The sequence below is a fragment of the Aythya ferina genome, assembly GCF_964211825.1.
Source record: "Aythya ferina genome assembly, chromosome: 5".
NCBI classification, from domain to species: domain Eukaryota; kingdom Metazoa; phylum Chordata; class Aves; order Anseriformes; family Anatidae; genus Aythya; species Aythya ferina.
Window position 1 is genome coordinate 31,921,450 of NC_140301.1, and position 21,555 is coordinate 31,943,004.

The following is a 21,555-nucleotide window of genomic DNA, read 5'->3' on the forward strand; positions in this document are numbered from 1 at the left end:
AGTGCTCAGGGCAAGCAGCGCTGCAGGCACGGCTCGGGTTTGACAGGGCCTCACCTGGGCTGGCAGGTGTGCATTTTGAGATGGAAAAGAAAAGAGGAAGGAGCACTGACACACCAAGGCCTCACGCTCACAGCCCTTGGCTGAAGCTACCATGCTCCACTAACATCACTAGCTCGAAGCAGACACTGTCAGAGGGTACCAAAGCCTGAACCTCCACATCACCAACCAGTCACAAGAAATGCCCCCCAGTCAGACTGTTCTACATTTCCACCCATGCCCCAAACTAAAGTCATAAAAGCACCAAACTTTCCTAACGGTTAAGTCAGACAGCCATGACCGGAGACACAAACTTGTGGAGGAGCAGTGAAAGTGTAAAGCAGGAGCCCATTCAGGCTGGGACTGAGCCTTCCACGCTTTTTACCCTGCAGAACCAAACTGGGAAGTTTCAAGTCAAAGCTATGCTATTTATTTCTGAAGGATTAGTGTAAAGAAGCAGGTGGTTTGTGATCCATTAACGAGTCAGGGGAGGTTAAGCCTTGCAAATCACAAGATATGAAATAGGAAGTTAGCAGATGTGAGAATCCATCTAATCCCAAGCCTTCCGCTAAGCAGAAAAGCAAAGTCAAACTCCATTCTGTGAAGTTGGATATGTTTAATGGACCAAAATCCTGCTGGGTTATAACAGTGACGATTTTTGCTCACAATAAGCTTCAAAGAAAGCATTAGAAAGAATCAAGGAAAGACACAACATCCTGTCAGATACCTTCCTATGCATCCTGCACAAAAAAAAAAAGGGCTTCAGAGAAGTGAACACAGTCTAAAAACACAGGAAAAATGCAAAAAATAAGCCACGGTCTTCAAACCAGGCAAGCAAACAAACCACTTCCTAGAATAGTATAGTGAAACACTACGGGCTTTGCCCTTAGTAACTTACACAGCAGAGCCTTTGACCACTTACAATCATGAGTTTTAGCTTGAATGTGCTCCAGAGCTGGCTGTCTCCCTGCCAGCCTGCCTTCCTGCAGGATTCCTTGCCCCTTCTTAGCTCCCAGCAAAGACCAGGCCCCATGGGGGAGGTGAGGACCCCAGCTCACCCACGAACTGCCAAAGCACCGCAGCAGCCATGCAGGCTCTAGTCCCACAGCAGCAGGCACAGGCATGGATATTTTAACTCTGTCTTAACACACCTATGTCAGATTCACTGAGTCAGACTCATAATGAACAAGCCCTATCTGGAAGGGAAAAAGAAAAATTCAGTGACTCCTTACAAGTCTGCAAGCATTGATTTATGCCACAAAAAGGTCACTTTAACCCATATGTTTACAGAAACAAGATTGCAAGTGCTTATATTGAGTTGTAAACCATATTTGCTAATATATTATGGCCTTGTATACCAGTAAAGTTATTTGGCTAGGCTCAACTAGTCTTTTCAGCTTGCTTTCTTAAATGAGCTGCTACCCAACAAAAGCTACCCCACTGCTCTGCTGGTTTTCCACCATCACCCTCCCGTCTGCCATACACAGGAGCAATGACGATGCCAGGCAGCTCCAAGAGATGCTTGTTCAGCAGGATGGCAGCCACGAGCCACACACCTCACGGCAGGGCACAGGCACTGTTCTGGGAGTCAGCAGCACCTGACTTGGAAAACTGGCTCCGTCTCAAAATGCACAGGAAGGCGTGTAGTCGTGGAGAGCACATCTCAAAGCATAGAAGTTAACTACTTTCACCATTTTAACCACTTCTGAGAGTTTAGGGCAACCTCGATGCCTGCTCAGACACTTGCAGCTCAGCTCGGCATGGCAGCTCCTCCACCCCACGCAGCCAGCAAGTGATTCTTCAGCAGAACCTGCAGCAGTTCCCCAGACGAGGTAGCTCAGAGCCCATGGGGATGCTGGGTGTGCTGTTTTAGCAAGGTAAATTGGTCTAGCAAAATACAGGGAATGGGGACTGGGAATGGTCAGATCTTTGACCCACCTATTCAATGCTTCCTCCAACTTCATTATGGCTACCAAGCCCTCAGGAGACTCAAAGTACCTACTCCTTTCCGTTTATATTGGCTTTAATCTTAGTTAAAATAATAAAAATAATTACCATGGAAAATTGCATATAAGAGCATACACCCATCTATCCGCCCTACACTTTTGTCTGCTGCTTTATAGGGCCGCATTCAGCATTTTACAGCCAGAGGGGTGGAAAGGACGCAAGGGATGAGAGCACTCAGCTTTTTGTTCCTAGCCTCCCACTGTGGATGCAAACCAAGCAAAGTACTTCAGACATGCACTGTATAATGGTCACATCACCTCTCTGCCCGCCCCACCCCTTCTCCAAACTGAAGCTGTCAAAACAAACTCAAGTTCTCAAGACGCTTTTGTCTGAAGAGAACTTTTTCAATGCTAGTGCCAACACGAAAACTAACACCAGCTTCAAAAGCACCTCACATGGGACCTACAAACACCACTGACCTAGTGCTCTCGAGCTGTTTAGAAGGTCAGCATTGTTAACAACCCTGTTTCAGCACAAACTCTACCTTCTCTGCAGCTGCAGGCAGGGCTCGATGACATCAGCATCTTTTCATCCACGAATACATCCTGATTCCCAAGACATTTACAGAAAATATTCACTGCCATACAGATTGCTGCTGTACAAACCATCTATCAGCCAGCTGAGATCAAGTGTCCTGTTTGTTTGCATGCCGGTTCCTGCAGGGCCATTGGCAATTGCACACATATTTCAGGAATTATTTCTAGGTCTATGATGTCACCCACAACCTTCAAGCAACACCTTCCTGATGCAAGCAGCTTTTAAAGACAAATTGGCTGTGGCTTCCCTCCCAGGTCTCCTCTTCCCTGTGGGGCACCCAGGTAACTTCAAACACAAAGGACAGAATCGGCTGTCACAGCTACATCAAGGATTTTTGGAGACAGCTCCATCAGGGAGCCCATGTGGGTCAGGCAGCCAGGAAGCAGGGAAAGGCCCCTGGCAGAGTTTTCCAAGCCTCCATGAAGGCGCAGCCCTATCTTGCACATGCACAACTGTGCACCATATATGCAGATAAAAAGCTGGTGTTGTTTCAAAGGGGGAAAAGAGGAGGGGAAGGAGTGTCCGAACAGTTCCCATTGGCTCCTGCAAAAGGAAAAAAAGCCCAAAGTATAAAAAAGAAGCAATTTCCCCAAGCTAAATATAGGAGCAGGAATGGAGAGGAATCGGACGTCAGTATCACATTTACATGAAGCATCTGACTCACTAAGTCAGCAGCAGCGGGTCACTCCGTGCCCCCCCCTTTTACTTCTGCCTCTCCTCCTCCCAGCTTCACTCCTGTTGTTGCCCGAATCCTAGTTCCTGAACATCTCCTCATTGCCCTCCTTGCACATCCCTCCAGTCTCAGCTGCCTTCCTCCACCCACTGTCTTCCTCACCCTTCTTCAGCAAGCTAGTGTCAAACAGATCTCTGCACAATTCAGTTTTCTCTGTCCCTTCCCTCTGCAGGACACCCACCCCTCCAGGAAAACCAGAAGTCAGCGATTGCCTTCCTTTCCCAAGTTATCCCTCAACCAGCATTGCCCTGTCTTGCAGGACACAGGACCAGAGGCCGAATTCATGGGTGCAATCCTCCTCTCCTAAGTGTATATAGTTTATGCTGGAAATTGGCTACTCCCCCCGGCCAACAGTTTCCTTTCATGCTGCTGCAAGGATAAATGAAAAGAGCAAACAGTCCCATCCCTTCAAAATGAGTCCATTTCTCACTTTCTGGCTCATACTCTGCTCTCTTCCCCAGACCCAAAGCTATTCAAATGAGACTGCAACAGCTTCCTACGCACAAAATGCACGAAAAAGAAAAAAGGCATTGATAAGAACAAAATCTTTTTTACACTGTGCTGGTTGCCAAGGGAAGCTTGATCAGAGTGAAGCAGCGTCTACAAAAGCTGGTGTTAATTTTCTGTGTTGCAATTCTTCCTGCCAAAAAGCTTCTTTAATTCGTAGCCAATACTGAGAGTGGGTTAACAGCGATGAGAGAGGATGTGCACATTGACTGTGTAACTGAATAGGTATTTTCATGCAAGCTATATTAATTAAATGCATTCTGAGAAGAAAGGCGTATCTGTTGAGAGGTTAAGAGTTGGGTATCGTTGCCTGAGAATAAAAGGCTTCAGAGCTCCCTGCACCACACCATGACCAAGAAGACTGGAAGAGCAGCAGCCAGAGATGCAGAGAAATTCATGCTTCAGAAACAAACACAGGCTAATGGAAAGACACGACTGCTGAACAAGAAACCCACTGAAAAAAAAAAAAAAAAAAAGGTGATCAATAAATACAAGCACTGCTAGCCTAAGAGAGTAGGAATTTCTAGTTGCCAACCTGAGACACATGTTCTGCTAAAAAGGCTGGGTGGCACCCCAAACCTGCGGGACTGGGAACTAAAACGCAGCACAAAAACGGCTCTGCTCCAAAAAAAACCACAAGAATGGCCACACCAGATCAAACTCAGGTCCAGTATCTTGCCTCCAACAGCAGCCAAAAGCACAGGCCTAGGGAAGAACACAGAAGACTGTAAAGATACTTTCCAGACTGCTCTTCAAGCCTCCAAGAATTTGGCAATCAGAGCTACCTTAAGCCAGTGGGAGAAAGATTCTTGGTTTTGACCCATCTACCAGCATCAGCACAGCCTCAGCCAAACTGACTTTTAGCTCCCCCCTGCACAAGTCTCTCGTGTATTTAAACCAACCCGTAAAAATGTAGAGCTTAGTGCCTTCAGGTTTCTCCTCTTCAAAATCTCTGACAAAAATGGGAGAAATCATCGGGGGAGCCTGCAAAACAGCACTGGTCCCCACAGCTTCCTCTGCCACACAGCCAGCCCAGGGCATTTCTCTCCACATGTCTTCTCCATCACACATAATGGAAGCAGGAAATCCAATGAAAATCTGGTTGTACCCACACGTAGAGAGGGAAAGCAATGCAATACATTCAGCCCAGAAGGTAGAGCAGACCTGACAAGAAGGATTTGTAGAAATAACCCTCAAAGGGACAAAGGCAGGCTCTGTTCCCCTGTCACCCAGCCTCTCCTGAACTCACACCAGTCATTACTGATAGCCCAGCCTGGACGTGTCTGAGGGAACACAAGATGAAGGAGCCTAATGCCTCTGCCCAGTGCCACTGGCTTTGCATAACCACAGGACAGTGCTCTGATTGCCGTCCTCAGCAGCAATCTGGTAACACCAGTGCCAGCTCACTTCCCAGTCATCCTCCAATGCACTGAGAAGGGCAAAGCGAGCAGGAGGACAACTGCTGCATCCCCTGCTATGGCAGTCTCCAAGTGCTCATCCAAAAAAACCTGTGCCTAGGGGATCTGCTGGCCTCCACAGAAAGAGGCCGCGAGGGGACAGAGCTGGGTGCTCCTGCCTTTCACACTGCCAGTGCAGGTTCCTGCTGTGCATGGTGAACTTCCACTGGCAGCTCTCAGCAGCCCCTCTACATCTACCAGACTGCTTCTTTAAAACAACCAGCTACGTGTCTGGCCTTCAGCTGCAGGTGGCAGGAAACAGATACACAGATTTGAAAAGATACCCGAGATACTGTAAAATAAGACGTCCAAAACCTCAGGGCATTCATGGTTAAAAAGATCTAAAATGGAGGAGAGGTTGTGAGTGTTTGCCGATCCAGGCCCCTCTTATTCCATAAAAAAGACAGCGCTGAAGTTTCAGCTCTAACAGGAACACCTGGAGGGCTGAAGGAGTCCTGCCTGCCTCATACCAGAGCAAGGGCAGTACCTCCCATTAGCCCTGGCCACAATTATTTCCAACTGGTGTTACTGATCTCTCTTCAGTGTATCCTCATCCCCTTGGAACAATCCCATGTGGAAAACTCAACACACAAACCTCCAAGGCTAGGTTATTTCAAGGTCTTTTTCTAAGGGGCAGGGTGGATGAGTTTTAAGACTGGCAACCCTTCTAACACTGGCCAAGCATAAGCACAGGATGATGATTCAGGAAAACAAAGCCAAGCTCCACGCTTCACACAAAATGGATGCAGGGCCACGATGGGTGGCCAGGTCCTGCCTCCCACGTGTAAGCCACACTCAACTCCCCAGCAGCCACGCTAGAGCCAGAGACTCAACAAAAGTGCTCTCATGGGGAGTAGAGCTGGGCCACATGGCCACTGTGAAAGATCTGGACAAGAAACCTGTGCGGGGGAAACAGAGGGGTGAAACAAGCTCAGAGGAAAACCTAGACTAAGTCTAAAGCAGTGCATTAACCGGGAATTGTTAGAGTTGCAAGGAAGATGAAAATGACTCAAATTAATTGTTGCGGCTCACGGCTGCGTGGTCACCAGTGATTCAGCAGGAACTTCAGCTTCAAAACATCCTCGTTCACTTCAATGCTCCAAAGCCAGGAGAGGAAGAAAAACCTCCCGGATTAGAATCGTGCTGCTTAGGAGCCTGGATAAAACCCTCTTCCAGCAGGCCTGAGGACAGGCCACCTCCTCTGCTGAACATCCCTTCTCCTCCTCCAGCCCGTAGCAGCGGGAGGCGGAACAACAAAGCCCGGCAAAGCAGCAGCCACACGTACACACACTGATGTGTGTGTCAGCCAGCACGTCTGAGCAGCTTCAAAGGACATACGGCACAGATGACACATGCATGTGCACCCCTACATACTCCTTCACCTGTACATACGTGTATATATACACGTGGCTCATGACTGACTATAAAGCAGAGTCCACATTCCTCCTCCTCCCTCCAAAACCACTCACTTCCCTCCAGGCGGGTGAGCGATGCCAGCAGAACACCTACACGAACTTTTAAATCGACTGGGCTGGGAGTAGGAGTTGCAGAATTGTGTTTTATTTCAGTGCTCTTGGCAAACACCCACTGAACGCTGCAAAGCAGCAGCAGCCCCAGGGGCTAGAGCAATGAGCAACTGATGACAGGAAGGCTAGAGGAATAAAAGGCTCCCTGAGAGTTCATGACAAGGAATTGTGCTGATCAGTTAGGCAGGAGAGACTGAAAAGCAGAAGAAAATGGAGCCTTGAGCAGAACCTGGCTGGTCCCAGGTGCTACTAAGATGATTGAAGCAACCAACCAGAACATGGCTGCAGACCTGAGGAGCTTTCACCGGGGCACTGAATGCAACTTCTTCCAGGATGGATGCTCTGGAATCACAGCACACTGTGTTGTTGTTCATGTTCGAGAAAGGGCTTGTCTCCATACACTGAGGGCTTCCAGAGTTACGGCTGCCACAGGCACATCAACAAGCAGAGGAGAACAGCTCTCAGTCCTTACAGAGCAGCCAAGACACCTGCTTCAGGGATCTCCTGCTCCCCAGCCATGCTCCACCCTCCCTCCTCTAACTCCCAATAGCCAGTCCCTCTTCCATCAGCAGCTGGCCGACAGCCCCAGATTTGTCTTCTATAGCACAAGTGAAAAACCCGAGGTGCCAAACCCCTGTGTTTGGGAGAGGAGGATGAACAGCAAGAAGCTGCAAACGATGTAGCCCTGTAACACGGTATTGCCATTCTCAGCACCAGGCTGTGAGCTTTGCACTGAGCCTGAAAGCCCTCAGGCTTGTGGCGCTTGCTCTGTCTGAACTTTTCTTGACCTGCCTACAGCTTTGTTTCGCTTGGGTCAGCTGTGACAGCAGTTTCTCTAACTGGCCAGGTGTCTGTGGCTCATTTGTTTTACTTCTGTTTACCTTTGTGTGATACAGCCATGGTTTTATATAAATAACAGTAACAAGCAGATACTTTATGTAGAATGCGATATTTACAACCAACACAGGGATGTAGTGGAGAGAAACGCAGGCACGGTGTGATAGCTGAGGCCTTCAGAAGCGGAGAGGCGACGCTGCACAGGGCAGTAGAGGCGTGGGGTGATAAGAGGTGAGGCACGGGCTTGGCAGCAGAGACCCCACGGCTCTGGGCAACTCACCCACGGTCAGCAAAAGTAATACAGACCTGGGGTGGACAAAACTGGAGGAACAAAGAAACAATATCGAACATGCATAAAAGACACCATACAAAGTGAATTCAGAAGTAACATGGAGCTGCAGACCAGCTAGAAAAGAGAAAGGTGTAAAGCATGTTAGCAAATATATTTAAAAAATCACCCCAAGTGGACCCTGGAGTGAGGAAGAAGCAGTCAGCCACAGCCACATCACATTCCTCCCCGTGAAGGACTACAAAGGCTGAACACTTACGGTCTTCCCCTCTAGCCACTGCCTTTGAAGATCCAGAGGAAGCACACAAGGGTGAGCATACATGTAACACCACACACAAGGGACAGAAATGAAGAAATGTGTTACAGTTTGAGCTGTATTATTCCCATTACTGAGACTTTCTGTATAGAAGTATTCTAATGCATTATTCTTCTCTTTCTCATGTAACAGTTAGTGGTAGATTAATACTGGTCCCTGAATTACAGTTCTGAGATTTCAGTTATACTAACAATAAGTTATTGCCCTTTTGACTTACACACACACACACGTATATATAAGGGGTGTTTCCTCGTTGTTACACTCAACATGCTTATAGGTAAAGTCCAAAGGCAATGCCTAGAAGAAGATGAAAGAAAATGTACAGATCTAGGGGAAGAGGAAACGGTCAAAGACAAGAGAAGAAAAGAAGAAAGCTTTGTTTTTAATAAAAAGTAAATAGTCGTTCAGAGGGGAAGACAAGAACAACACAGATCTGGAAAAGCAAAGTGTACAAGCAAATTACTGGAGAATCGTGAAATCTGCCACCAAGCCGTGCGCAGGTTCAGCTCTCCAGCCCAACTGCACACTGCAAAAGGCTGGCAGCTCCCCCTGAGGCACCCTCCTGGGAGCAAGCAGCTCCCTGAAGAGATGCACAGCCCCAGCTGGCATTACACGAGAGCAGCTAGATTTACACTGCAGGTCTGCACTGACTTCCCTGTAAGTGCAGTCCCTACCATGCCACAAAGCCTTGAAAGCTGAAGTTTCTTCCTTTTAAATCAAGTCGCAGAGGAAAACCACATCCCACTTGCAGACAACTGGCCAACACCTCTGTTTCCAGCAGCAAGCGCAGCCAGAGGATTCCCTCACCATGCCAGAGCAGCTCCTGGGCACCACGGAGAAAGCTCAATGCAGCAAACTCATCAGCTGGGGCAGACGAACGTGGCAGCTCCTGGCAGCTGCCTCAGGGCTGTAATTGTGTTACTGCTAGCATTCAGCGTAGCCAATATTACAGTGGCATCGATCACGAGAGCAAAACAAGGAGTAATGCAATTTAACTCCCCTCTGGTCTCATCTAATTAACCCTCTGGAGGAAGCAGACAGCAGCAGGGCTGTCTCACAGCCCCCTGCCCATCGTCCCCCTGCCAGGAGGCTGTGGCGGGCAGCAACGCGCTGTGGCAGGCCCCTGGGGCAGCCAACAACCCAGCGCTGCTCTCGCCTGCATTCCTGAGCAGGCACAGCAAAAGCTCCGCTGCAGCGGAAAAACTGGAGCAGCTTTTCCCTCTGAATGCTTCGGTAAGCATAATTCCAGCAGTATCTACATAGGAGCAGCGGAGACGAAATGACCCAGCTTCTTTGACAGCGTGGCGTTAAGGAATTGCCTGCTCCCAGCAGTTAGCTGCTGTAGCCCCGGCAAGGGAGCCTCCTGCCAACTCTGCCCGCTCCAGAGCCCTCCAAGCCCAGGCTGCTGGAAGAGGGGGCAGGAGTTTGCCAGGACCCATGCTCCAAGGCCCAAAAGCTCAGGGCTCGCTTCCCCAAGCAGGCACAGCTCAGATGTTCTCAGCTTGACAAAACTCAGTTCTGCCTGCGTTGTGTTTTGCAGGAGCCCTGTGACAGCTAGGGCTTTAATGGAGGATGAGCATTTACCTCTGCTTTGCCTGTAGCTCAGATAATATAGAGTACTTTAACCACACTCAGATTTTTCTTCAGAATAGCTAATGAGCAGTAGTTATCACAAGGCCTGAAAAGACAGTTTTCCTGGAAGGAGAAGCAACCACGATAAGATCCCTCTGCTTCCTCATACACCTCTCCCGCGTCACAGAAATGCGGCACAGTTGGAGTGCATGGAGCAGCACTGTCCCAGAGTGCTGACCGACACTGGAATTTGGACAAGGAATTAGCTAATGCCAGCCCTGCCAGGCCCTGGCTGCCAGCAGAAGCAGCGGGCAGTGCCTGCAGCAGGCTGGGGCACTGGGCACACGCTGCGGGGTGCAGCCGCCAGCGCTGGCCCGCGGGGAGTGCCAGGTCCTGTGTCTGGTTCCTAAGCAATACTCACTGCACTCGTGGGCATGCTCACAATGAACAAAATACACTTCTTGGCACTTCTTAGCCATCCTGTTGAGCAGGATGCTGCTTCACCTTTAACTTCTTGCCTTTCTGACACGGCTGAAACCTGAGACCATCCCCAGTGCCAGGGCTTCCAGGAAGAGGGAAACGAGCACTCCCCCTTGTTCACACCTGTCGAGGTACTTGGTACTTTGGACTCCACGTACTTCTTTCAAGTTAAACTCCACAATTTGTGTAAAGGTTGCCAGGAGACACGGAGCTTGTTTTGAGATTCTTAGAGAGGGTGGAGCTCAGCCGAGGCGGTTGGTATCTCATTTTCATCCCAGACTTTGCCGTTCAGTCCCCGTTCCCCCCCCTCGCTCTTATGCAAGCTTAGGACTTGGCTCACAAGCCCGTCCTGTTGCCGCACCAAGGCGCTGGTTGCTGGGAGGTTGGGCTGCTCCAGGGGCACGGAGCAGGTAGGGAGGCACGCAGGTTGCTACCTGCAGGCACACAGCTCTCAGCCTGCCCCCTCCTTTCTCAGGACATGACAAACCCCAGGGGCTTGCAGGGCATCGAGCTAAAAAAAGGCCTGCGTGTTCCCAAGTAGCCAAGCTTTGCAACTGCTCCTCTTCCTTATCCCAAGGACACGTGATAGATTGCCAAATCAGTCAAAGCTTCCCACTTGCAGAGCTCTACCAGAGCTGTCCTTAAATAAAGCAGGCATGTTTGCTCTCTCACTGTAATTTCTTTGCGCATAAACTGTGAATGACCCTCACTACGGGACTGCTTGGTTAATGAGATCAAAGCACGAAGTAACAAACTGCCCATCCACAGGGGATTCATTTCTAGCTTGCCTCCCAGTTTAAAATTCAAATGTAATTAGCACATTTTGGTGCATGGTGAAAGAGTGAGGCCAACCAATGTTTCTGTTGATAAATAAGGGAGGCTGAAGTCAGATATGATGAATAAAATCATTAAAAGAGCAGCTGTTGTAGCTACTCTGAGAGGCACAGTAACACTCTTATGTTGAGGGGACACCAATACTTACCCTGGAATTAAGATGGATGCAGCAGCAAATACGTATTATATAGATCTCCTTGATACAGCTTGTCAGGCAGCCCGCACAGCAGCAAACCCGCAGGACTCCTCCACGCTGCCCTACCTTTCCCTGCTCACAGCCTCTGGAATCCGGCACAGGAAAGCTTCAAGGGCAGTGAAGTGCTTTTTCTTTGTCACAAGAATTTTCATTGCAGTCTTGCAAAGATAAAAGTGTTCCCGCTTCCCTTCTCTCACTTTCTTCATCACTAGCATTTTTGGCAGCAGCCAGAACCCACATTCTAACATAAACTTTCTTCTGGCCCCCCGACACAGGCACGGGGCTGAAGCTCCCCCCCCAGACTTGCCCTACCCACACTACCCACCTTTACCTAGGGCTCTCTCACACCACCACAGCATCATGCACAGAAAAAAACCTCTCCCCAGGATTTTCCCCTCCCCAGCATTTCCGTCACTGGACATGAGAGCACAATCACACAGTGTTTTTTTTATTTTTAATAATCAAAGAAATGGCAAATAAATACACTCTCGTGTTCTCTCATGTGATGTTGGGAGAAGTGCATCCAAACTAGCAAGGGCAAGGACTGTTGTACAGTACAGCACCTTTCAGTTATCTGTTTAATACCCAGCTCCTATTATCTACAGCTCTATAAAGGAGGAAAAAAAAAAAAGGTACTTTTATTTTTAGAAAAAGGTGCAAGCTGGGAGAAGCAAAGAGATTTAAAGGAGATTTTCTCTACTAACCAGCCCCACAGCAGACCAAAAAGAGCATATTGCAGAACTGAGAAAATTTGGTCTGCCTCTTCTCTACTGCAGACTTTTTCAGAAGTGTTCATGTCTTCCAAACAAACTCTCACTTTCATCCCAAATACAAAACAACATTTTCCTGCTCCCAACCTCTGATTTTCAAGGCAGGGAAGAGAAGAAGGAATTAAGAGAGTTACCGTCTCAGCTCAGAGCAGGGTTGCCTACCAGGGGCAAGGAACTGTTCACACACAATTTATTCAGGGAAAAGGTAGCTGCTCCTGCTCCTTCACTCCCTCCCCAGAGAATTGTTGGTGAATGAATACGAAACCTATCCCAAAGAGTTTCATTACAACTGGAACATTCTTTCAAAAATAAAATCTATATTCAGTCTCAACACCAAAACCATCTGGCAACCCTAACAGGTGAAGGCTTTCTATCAGGGCTTTGAGAGTTTTGATTTGGATTGTTTGTGGGTGGCTGGTGAAACCTCTGCTACCAAGAGTCACCAGACCTCAGCTGTTGAGTCCCCGAGCCTGGTGAGCGTGGGTATCACTGGTCAGCAGGGAGGTTCCTCTCACTGAAAGCACTGCAGGAAGAAGGGCAGATAGCTGCTCTCTCAGCACTTCAGGGGTTCCTGCAGTCACACAGGAATGTAAGCAGCATGGATGTGTGCTGTGCTGAGCACAGCTGCACTCTGCAAGCCCTTGCTGGTGCCTGGCAGAAAGGAGGAAGCATGTAAACACAGATAAGCACAGGCTCACCCTGATGGGACAGGAGCAGAGTCGATGCACAAAGGGAACACTTCGGAAGAAAAGATTTGTAGCACGTGGCTTCTGTGCAAGGACAGGGATAAGCAGCCATGTTGGTACCTGGCAGCTTGAGGGAAAATGCCATGCCAGAACTCCTGCTGCCAGAGCCTCGAATAGTAACTGGGACAGTGTCACATTTCAGCTCTGTTTGTCCCGAGGCTTTAACAGCTGGTTGTTCGGTACACATGACAGAATAGTGATCCAGCTTGTGGTAACTGGAAGGCTAGACTGGTGTGTGGCACTCTGGAGAAATACCCTTTCCCTCCAAAGATTTTAAGAGGTAAACCGTATCCCTGTTTCATCACTCTGAAGGATCTCTTGTTACTGGTGAAGGGAGGGAGGGATGGGTTTGCCTACTTTTTGGATGCTTTCAGAACAGTGAAACCTCATGGTATTCACTTTTGGCACAGAAAAAAAAAATGTGTTGTTTGGTTGTAAAGGCCCAACTCAAACCCAGCTGCAGTCACAGCTCTTCAGTTCAAGTTATTTTTAACAATCTAAACAAAGGGGATTTTCTTATCTTCCTCTCTGGGTCCACAAGCACAACTCTGCCAGCTGGAAAGCCTCCCCAGATGGCATGTGCAACCACAGTATCCTCATAGAAGAAGCGCATTAACAACAGCCCAGATTCCTGGGAACCAGGGAGGAGGAAAAAGGTCTAACCCTTGGAAGATGACTGTACCATTTTTAAAAGGACAAAATAAGCTGCCTCTAGTTTGGCAAAAGCAGATAAAATCTGCCTTGAACCACAGACTTCTTGTTTTAGGATAGGTTTCTACAATCTTTACAATACTGCAGGATCCTCCTTTAGAAGTGAACGCACAAAGGCAGCTCAGAAATTCTTCAGAAGTCTGAGTGAAGTAAAATTGAAGGAGCCAGCACCAGCAGGACTGCATTTATCTACTGGCCATCCAGCAGTTCAAGTATCTTAGTGTCCCTGTACCAACCCCAAGCTGCACATGGGATAGGGTTCAATAGCATTACCATTTACACTAGGGAAAAATGAGTGGAGAGCTGTACCTGCACAAAGCTGCAGAGCTTTGCACAAACCACACACATATGAAGGGTCCATATGGATAAAGGGTCCATAAAGAAGCAGATCCCTTCTGTGCACCTCTAGCTTTCTACAGCCCGCTGCTACTGAAGCATCCAAGCAAAGTGATCTGTTAGTTAAGATAAAAAGTGCTCTGAAGAAAGGCAGGAATGCTTGTCACCTTAGGATTTCATTGTTCCACGTAGCCACCAATTCTAACCTGGCCACAATGTTTGTAAGTCTTGAGAAGATCCCAATTCAAAACAGAATTTCACTTTGGTCACCAGCAGTCCTCTACTAGATCTGCTTCTCACAATTCATTTCAGTACATAAGGTGTCGAAATGCTTACACTTTACAGAGAAACGAAAAAGAGCGCAGCAGCATCTTCATCATGCCTTGTAATGTTACGCAATGTCTATCTTTAATGTTACTCTTTCATTGTGGGTTTTATGCAACTTAAGGTAAAGGAAAATTCTTCTAAATGGATTACTGCACAACATAATAAATTATCTATATAATGATGGAAAATGATGAGTAAGACATTCCAAGAGGCTCCACATGTGGATATCTGGAAACCACTTAGCCTTATAGCTTGTCTACTGGAATTGGAGAGAGGTATTTGGGAGCAAACCAACAACCACTTCTGGAAAATAAATAAATAAATAAATGAAGTCCTCACTCGTCAGCTTCCAGTGGGATTTTACCACTCAATTACATGAGAGCTCCACACATGCTAAGCAGACTCCTGGATGGATTAAAAGCGATTCACTCATTTCCTGCTGTGCTCCTCCCCTTCCTCCCTTTGCTGTGACACAGACCCTTGTCACTGCCCTGCTGCTGCAGGACCTGGCATTCACCTCCTTGGATCTGTGGACCGGGAGCAGGGGTGTTGTGACTCAGGAGGGCTGACGGAGTTCAACAGTGAATCTGCCAAGGATGAGGGGTGGAGCAGGGTGAAATAAAGTGAAACGAGAACAAGAGATGGTGGCTCAATGCTGCTGCGGCACAGGTTGGCACAGGAGAGGCTGCTGCCCTGCTGTCCAACATGCATGGAACAGCAGCAGTAAAACAAAATTTGACTCAGACAGCCATGCAGTTTTCTGATGGTGAACACATCATACCAGTACTCAGGTCTGGGTATTAGTTGTCCTATCTTAAAAACACAAGGCAATAAAGCGGAAGCAAAAAGTCTAGCTCTTAGACATGACTTCGTGGCAAATAGCAGCAGGAAAAGAGAGTGAGTATCTTCATCTTAAGTTTGATCATTTAGTTCCTGCTTTTATTGTCCCCTCTTCCCATTTGCAAACAAGGGTAAATCGTTAGGAAATGGTTATAGAACATAGGGGTGTCCAATTCCCATGTTCAAAAAACGTACTGTACATGCATAGAGTTAGCCAGTGGGCTGCATCTGCACTGGCAGCAGTCGATTCTGAGAGAAACCCAAAGAAGCTGTCTCCTCTCGCTGTCTCAGAGAGGAGTGACTATTAAACTCACACGGGGCTTTAGAGGTTCAGCTGGTGAAGAGCCATGGCTGAGCTGAAGGTTGAAGATCGTCAACTCATTGCATACACTCTGTATCAAATACAGATTTCCCCAGCAGGAAGACTAAGTTAAAAAAAAAAAATAAAAAAAATGAATTCTATCAGAAGAGCTAAGAATTGATGAGCTAGAGAGCGGCCTAAGCTGGCCAGAACATGAGAGTGTTAGTTAGACACTGTATGCTGAACAGCACAAAGCACTACTTTCCTGCTCCTACAGAGGAAACAGCACAGGCTGTTCTCCCCTGCAGACAGGTATCTCACATGAGGACAAGGTTCTCAACCAGCTGTCATGACCAACTGCGAGCCAAGGAAAGAGGAATAAAGAGAAGCAAAATAAAATCAGCCACACCAGCCTACAAGGCTCAAAAAGCAACAAACACACCCCCAAAAAATAGATAAGCTGCCTTAAGCTATCTAAGTAGCTGGTGTGGAATTTAAATGGATAGATATTTTCCCCTTTCAAAAGGTTTGTTTTTTCTTCCCCCCTTTTTAATGCTAGTCATCAGTAACCTCAGAGGATTTTCTAAGCTTTGTTTCCATTCTTGTTTCTAGGAGACAGAACCTCAACTAGCTACTTGGGGGGGGGGGGGGGGGGAGAGAAAGAAAGAATAAACCAAAATGAAAGAAGGACAGAGAAAAAGAGAAGTGGAAAACAAACTGGGAAAAAAAAAATGGACAGAGCACCAGGCTTGCCACAAGAAACAAAAATATTCAACACATTTCTGTCCTCCCTCACTCCTCCCACAAAGCTGACTTTCTCACTCACTGCATAACCCTACCAGAGATCAAATTAGGCAACTTTGGGTTTATTATACTTGTCAGCATAAGAACAGGCAAGCATGGGCAGCAGATATAAGACCTTAGGGGAGGGGAGGAGGTAATTTTCTCTTGTATGTTGTGTTGTCTCCCAAGACAACAGCCTTATATGAAAGTGGTGGCCTAAAATATCTGGAGCACTCTGTGCCTTTAGCCTTTCTGGCAGGCATGAAGAAAAAAAGCTTCCTATAACACAAGCATCACACTAAAACAATACCAGAGCAGCAAAGCTGCCACTGGAGGAGTGAAAACCTCATTAGGGTCAAAGAAGAGAAAGGATAAAAGGTTCAAAAGCCAGTGAGAAGAAAAAGAATATAATAAAGTAACATTCAGCTCTTTGGCACCAATGTGTAGCTGGAATGAGCTCAGATTGCATTGGGAACTGCTACTTTCAGGAGATTCAAAAACACCAGGAAAGAGAAAATCCATAAAAGCATTGTATTTTAAAAAATTATTTTAGACAAACCAGAGACCAGAGTAAGATCCTGTTCAAAGAACACCAAAGCTTGTAATACACAAGTCCTCATTCAAACAAGCATTTATATGCCCGGTTTGGATAAATTGGGATGCCTGTGGCAACTGTTTTGATCTCAGCCAAATGAACCTAGGCATGTTGAAAGAGTTCTTAGGAAAACAGAGATGTTACGTAAATTCACCTTTTGGGGGTACGACAGATTGGAGGAGTAAAGCTTCTGAATGTCGGGATTACAAAACCTCACTAGATGAGCAGAAGGCTGAGGAAATCACTGGAGCACAGCTGAAGATGACCAAGTTGCAAGGACAGGTCATGGTCCTCAGTCTGCAAAATCAGCCTCATGTAAGAAGTTATAGTGTCCAGCAAATTCAAACAAATAGGAACAAAAATAAATAAAACCAATGAACTAGTTATGTCAGGATTCCTGCAAATCACCCAGGTGAGATAAATCCACTAGAAATAAGAATGGGAAGGGAAAAAGTGTAACAAACTGAACCTGTATCAGCTTGTAAGGTCTGCACCCATACCTCTCTCACGTTCTGACTTCTTAACAAATGCTAGGTTAAGCTAGCGACAGGAGATCGTCTTGACTGTAGCAAATCACATCAACATCACAAAACAGGCTAGCTGTGGCACAAAAGCAGCAAGTCATAAAAGCCACCAAATTCTTACAAAATACCTGGCATATTCCATAGGTTTCCTGCCCAGACCAAGAGATGCTACCACCAACAAGTGTGAACACGAATCCCTCTGTAAAGCCCTAAGGAATCACATAGCCTTTTAATTATCCAAAAGAATCCCCAGGTGTCCTCAAGCTTGATTACATTCGTGTTTGGCATGCACCAGCTCATAAGAGATCACTGTTAATAGAACTCATTTATCTTCAGCTATCCAAGAGTCCAAAACATCTCATTTTACCGCACTTGCTTTCTTCTCTCTCTCCTTCTCATTATCAAGTGTGAATAAATTCAGTGTCAGAAAAGATTCAGAGGAAGAGGCAATACACTGGAATATATCTGCATGTCTCTGAAGAGTTCGAGCATAAAGGATGCTGTCAAGCACACATGCAGAACTCAAAATGTCTTTAGTTTAACTATATAAAATGCTTTAAGAAAAAAAGAACCTCACACACACCCCCACACACACACCGTGGTAAGAGGAAGAAAAAAATGGCCTTGTAAGACTCAACTAGTAAAATCCATTTCAATACACTGCAGAAAAACTAGGAGAAAGCAATCAAACTGTGGTTTGTTCAGCTGTATTTACCTTCAGGACTCTCTCAGAAGTCCACGTGAGGGTCCTTTGGAAGCTCTTTGGCTTCACCATTGATACAGCTCCAAGGCTGACATGGCTCCCCTCATCACAGCTAATGAGTGTTAACAAGGAACAGAAACCTTGCTCCCAGGCTCTCCTGACAAAGGAGTGCATGCACTGGGCAGAAGAGAACAGGGCAGGCAGGACAGTCTGTAGTCAGCCCAGCTTAGAAGTTCCTTTGACCAGATGAATCTTACCCAGCCGAGACTGCAGCCTCACTATCTCTGGTTCCTGAAAGGCTTTGGCATAACAACCAAACCAGCCTATTCATAGTTAGGACCATTGGCTGATGGCATTGCAAGGCTGCTCTCAATGGTCTTTAAAAGGTCACGGAAACTGGGACAGGTTTCTGAATACTGGAAGAAGGCCAATTTCATTCCCATCTTCAAGAAGCACAAGAAGTAAGATGTCGGAAACTACAGGCAGGTCAGCCTTGCCTCAATCTCTTTGAAGGTGATGGGACAACTAATCTTAGAAACCATTTGCAACCACATGAAGGAAAAGAACATGATAAAGAGTAGTTAATATGGATTTATGAAGGGAAAATCATGCATGCTTAACCAACGTGATAACCTTCTACAGTGAGGTGACTAACTTGGCAGGTGAGTGGGGAGTAGTGGACGTTGTTTACCTGAACTTTAATAAAGCCTTTTACACAGTTTCTCATAACGTTATTAGAGACAAGCTGACAAAATACAGGCTAGGTAAGTACACAGTGAGGTGGACTGAAAACTGGATGGATGTCCAGGCCCAGAGGGTTGTGATCAGCAGCGCTAAGTCCAGTCGGGGCAAACCCCTAGAGGTATACCCCAGGAGTTGCTCCTGGGGCCGTTACTGTTTCATCTCCTTATTAATGACCTGGAGGACAGGGCAGAGTGCACCCTCAGCAAGTTCACAGCTGATACAAAATTGGAAGGAGTGGCTGACACCAAATGGCTGTGCCACCATTCCAAGCAACCTGGACGTGCTGGAGAATTGGGCCAACAGGAACCTTATGAAGGTCAACAAAAGGTAACTCCAAGTCCTGAGGAATAACCTCAGGCACCAGTACATGCTGGAAGCTGACTGGGTGTAAGGCAGCTCTGAAGAAAATTTTGGGGTCCTTGGGAACAATAAGCTGATCATGAGACAGCAATGAACCATTGTGACAAAGAAAGCCAACAAACAGCCTTCTGGGCTGCGCTAGGAAAAGCACTGCCAGCAGATCAAGGGAAGAGATCTTTCCCCTCTACTCAACACTGGCAAGTCCAAATCTGGGCTATGCGTCCAGTTCTGGGCTTTCCCATACAGGAAAAATCCAGACTTGCTGGAACAAGGCCAGCATAGGGCCACAAAGATAACTGTGGGATTGAAGAACCTTTTGTATAAGAGGTGGCTATTCAGCCTGGAGAATAAGGCTCGGGGGGACTTTATCAATGTGTGTAAACATCAGATTAGATTGAATGAAGAAGAGGGAGCCAGACTTTCCTCAGTAGCGCCCACAGAGGGAGCAAGAGGCAATGGGCAGAAGTGAAAATACATGACATTCTATTTGAAAACAAGAAAAGAAAGAAAAAGTCCACTGTGTAAGTATCCAGCACGAGAAACAAGCTGTCCAGAGAGGTTATGGTGCCTTCATCTGAGGAAATATTCAAAAGCTGCCTGGACCTGGTGCTGGAGAACCCGCTGTAGGTGGCTCTCCTTGAGCAGGGGCTTGGCTGAGATGATCTCAAGAGGTCACTTCCAACCACAGCAATTCTGTGAACTAGAATATTGGCCAGGAAGGGCAAGAATTTCTGGGCAGTTTTATTGACCCCACCTCTTATTTCAGCAAGATACACAGAAACCTCAAGTGTAGCTAGCCAGTTTCTTGAGTGACTGAAAACATCATCCATAATTCTCGTGGAAGTTCCTTTCTTCTAATTTCAGCTTTCATATTTAAGAGTATGCCTATGCATTGCTATCTGGAGATACCACCCTCTCTCTTCTCCCGTAGCTTGTTCATCGGCAGAATAAACTAGCTCAGAGGAAGAGACAAGCTCGTATGGACTCCAGCAATCCAGTTTAGAGCCAGTTGGAACATCTTCACATGGCACCACATCGGGCAGCAAAGACTTTTCTTGAAAGGTCACTCTTTTGTCTACCCAATCTATTTCCACTGCAGTATCGTATCTTCCCATCTCAGTCATAGTCGCCTCCCATCTCAATAGTTGTGCCTTTACCAGCAAGGTAAATATTGTACTGAAAACATTTTTCCTCCCTTGCTTTTTCAAAATACCCTCTAAGACATCAGCCTGCCTCTCTCACAGTACTTTTACATTTTTTCAGGTGCTACCTTTTTTCGGATGAATCCCATTCCGCAGATCAGCAACTCTGACGTGCTCTGCTCCTCCATAGGCATACGCTCTCTGAGTAGGCTCCACCTTCAGCAAGATCAGGATCTGGCCCGGGATGTCTCTGATTTTGCTAAACATGCAACTAACAAAGCTACCTCCCCAGCCCTCAGCTATCTCACTCTAGGCATCTTTTTTTGCTGTCCACCAGTGTCTCCATCTAGATCTCTCTATTTACACTTGGACCACGGTTGATAGATGGGTTGCACTCCAGAGAACCCCCAAGCAAGGGGCTGTCAGCCTGAGTTCTTTCTCCGCATTTGGATGAGAAACATAGCAAGTTCTGAATTGTAGGGCGTGTACAAGGCGGCTTTTGTCAATTCACATAAAGCATCACCTGCTCCATTAGGTACTCACTGGCTTGAGCATCCTACTGAGTTATGTGCAAGGTCAGCATACTACAGAGCATAGTTAAAAAGCCCACAATGTATTTAATACCTAGCTTAGAGCAAGAGGTGGGAAAGGGATTCCATAAATGGGATACCATTAAAACTCATCAGGTAAAATGCAGTCCTTCTCCCTTGCTAATTACACTAGCAGTGCTAATGCTCATCATTCTCCTGTGCTGAGAGACTACAGAATGGTAAATAGTCTCCCCGTCGAAGGCCATCCTGGAAACACCCTGGATCTTTATGCTGATTTATCAGTCCTGGTTAATCTTAGCTTTGAAGAATGTAGTTTGTGACTCACCCTGCTGGATAAGCAACGAGGCCAGTTCTGGGGTCGCAGGCTAATCCTCTGCCTCCCGACACAGTTATCCCCAACACCTTCTCCAAGGTCACCTAGTGCATGTGAAAAAGAAAACAAGAAATACTATGAGATATGAGTGCAGTTCAAATGGACCCATAAACAGATGCTGATGGTGTGGCACTGTATAATGGCACTGAGAAGAATCGTAGCTCCCAGAAATTCAGAGCTCCTATAAATTCACTGACAAGCACCCAGGCGCAGAACAAGTGTTTAACCCTCCTCTATCTTCAACATCGGCACAGTAAAATACTGCCAGGGTACAGAGAAGGAGTTATGCATCCACTGATTATTGTGTCTGTGCCAGAGCACTGCCAAATATTGCAGAGGACTGCATGCAGCAATTAGTACAGAGCAAGAAGCTGGGCTGCACATTCACTGCCCTGCAATTCCCATCCTCTCAGCACGAGCAG

The 21,555-nt window shown here is 46.9% G+C and overlaps 1 protein-coding gene across 4 annotated transcripts in view; it reads right to left on the bottom strand.

Moving 5' to 3' along the window:
• Nucleotides 1–21,555, bottom strand: part of MAPKBP1 (mitogen-activated protein kinase binding protein 1) — a 95,984-nt gene that overhangs the window by 48,996 nt on the left and 25,433 nt on the right. For all 4 annotated transcript variants that reach the window (XM_084519924.1, XM_084519922.1, XM_084519923.1 and 1 more), the window contains exon 3: nucleotides 21,086–21,177. In XM_084519924.1, the coding sequence (XP_084376050.1) occupies nucleotides 21,086–21,177 (92 nt within the window). The remainder of the gene's footprint in view (nucleotides 1–21,085; nucleotides 21,178–21,555) is intronic.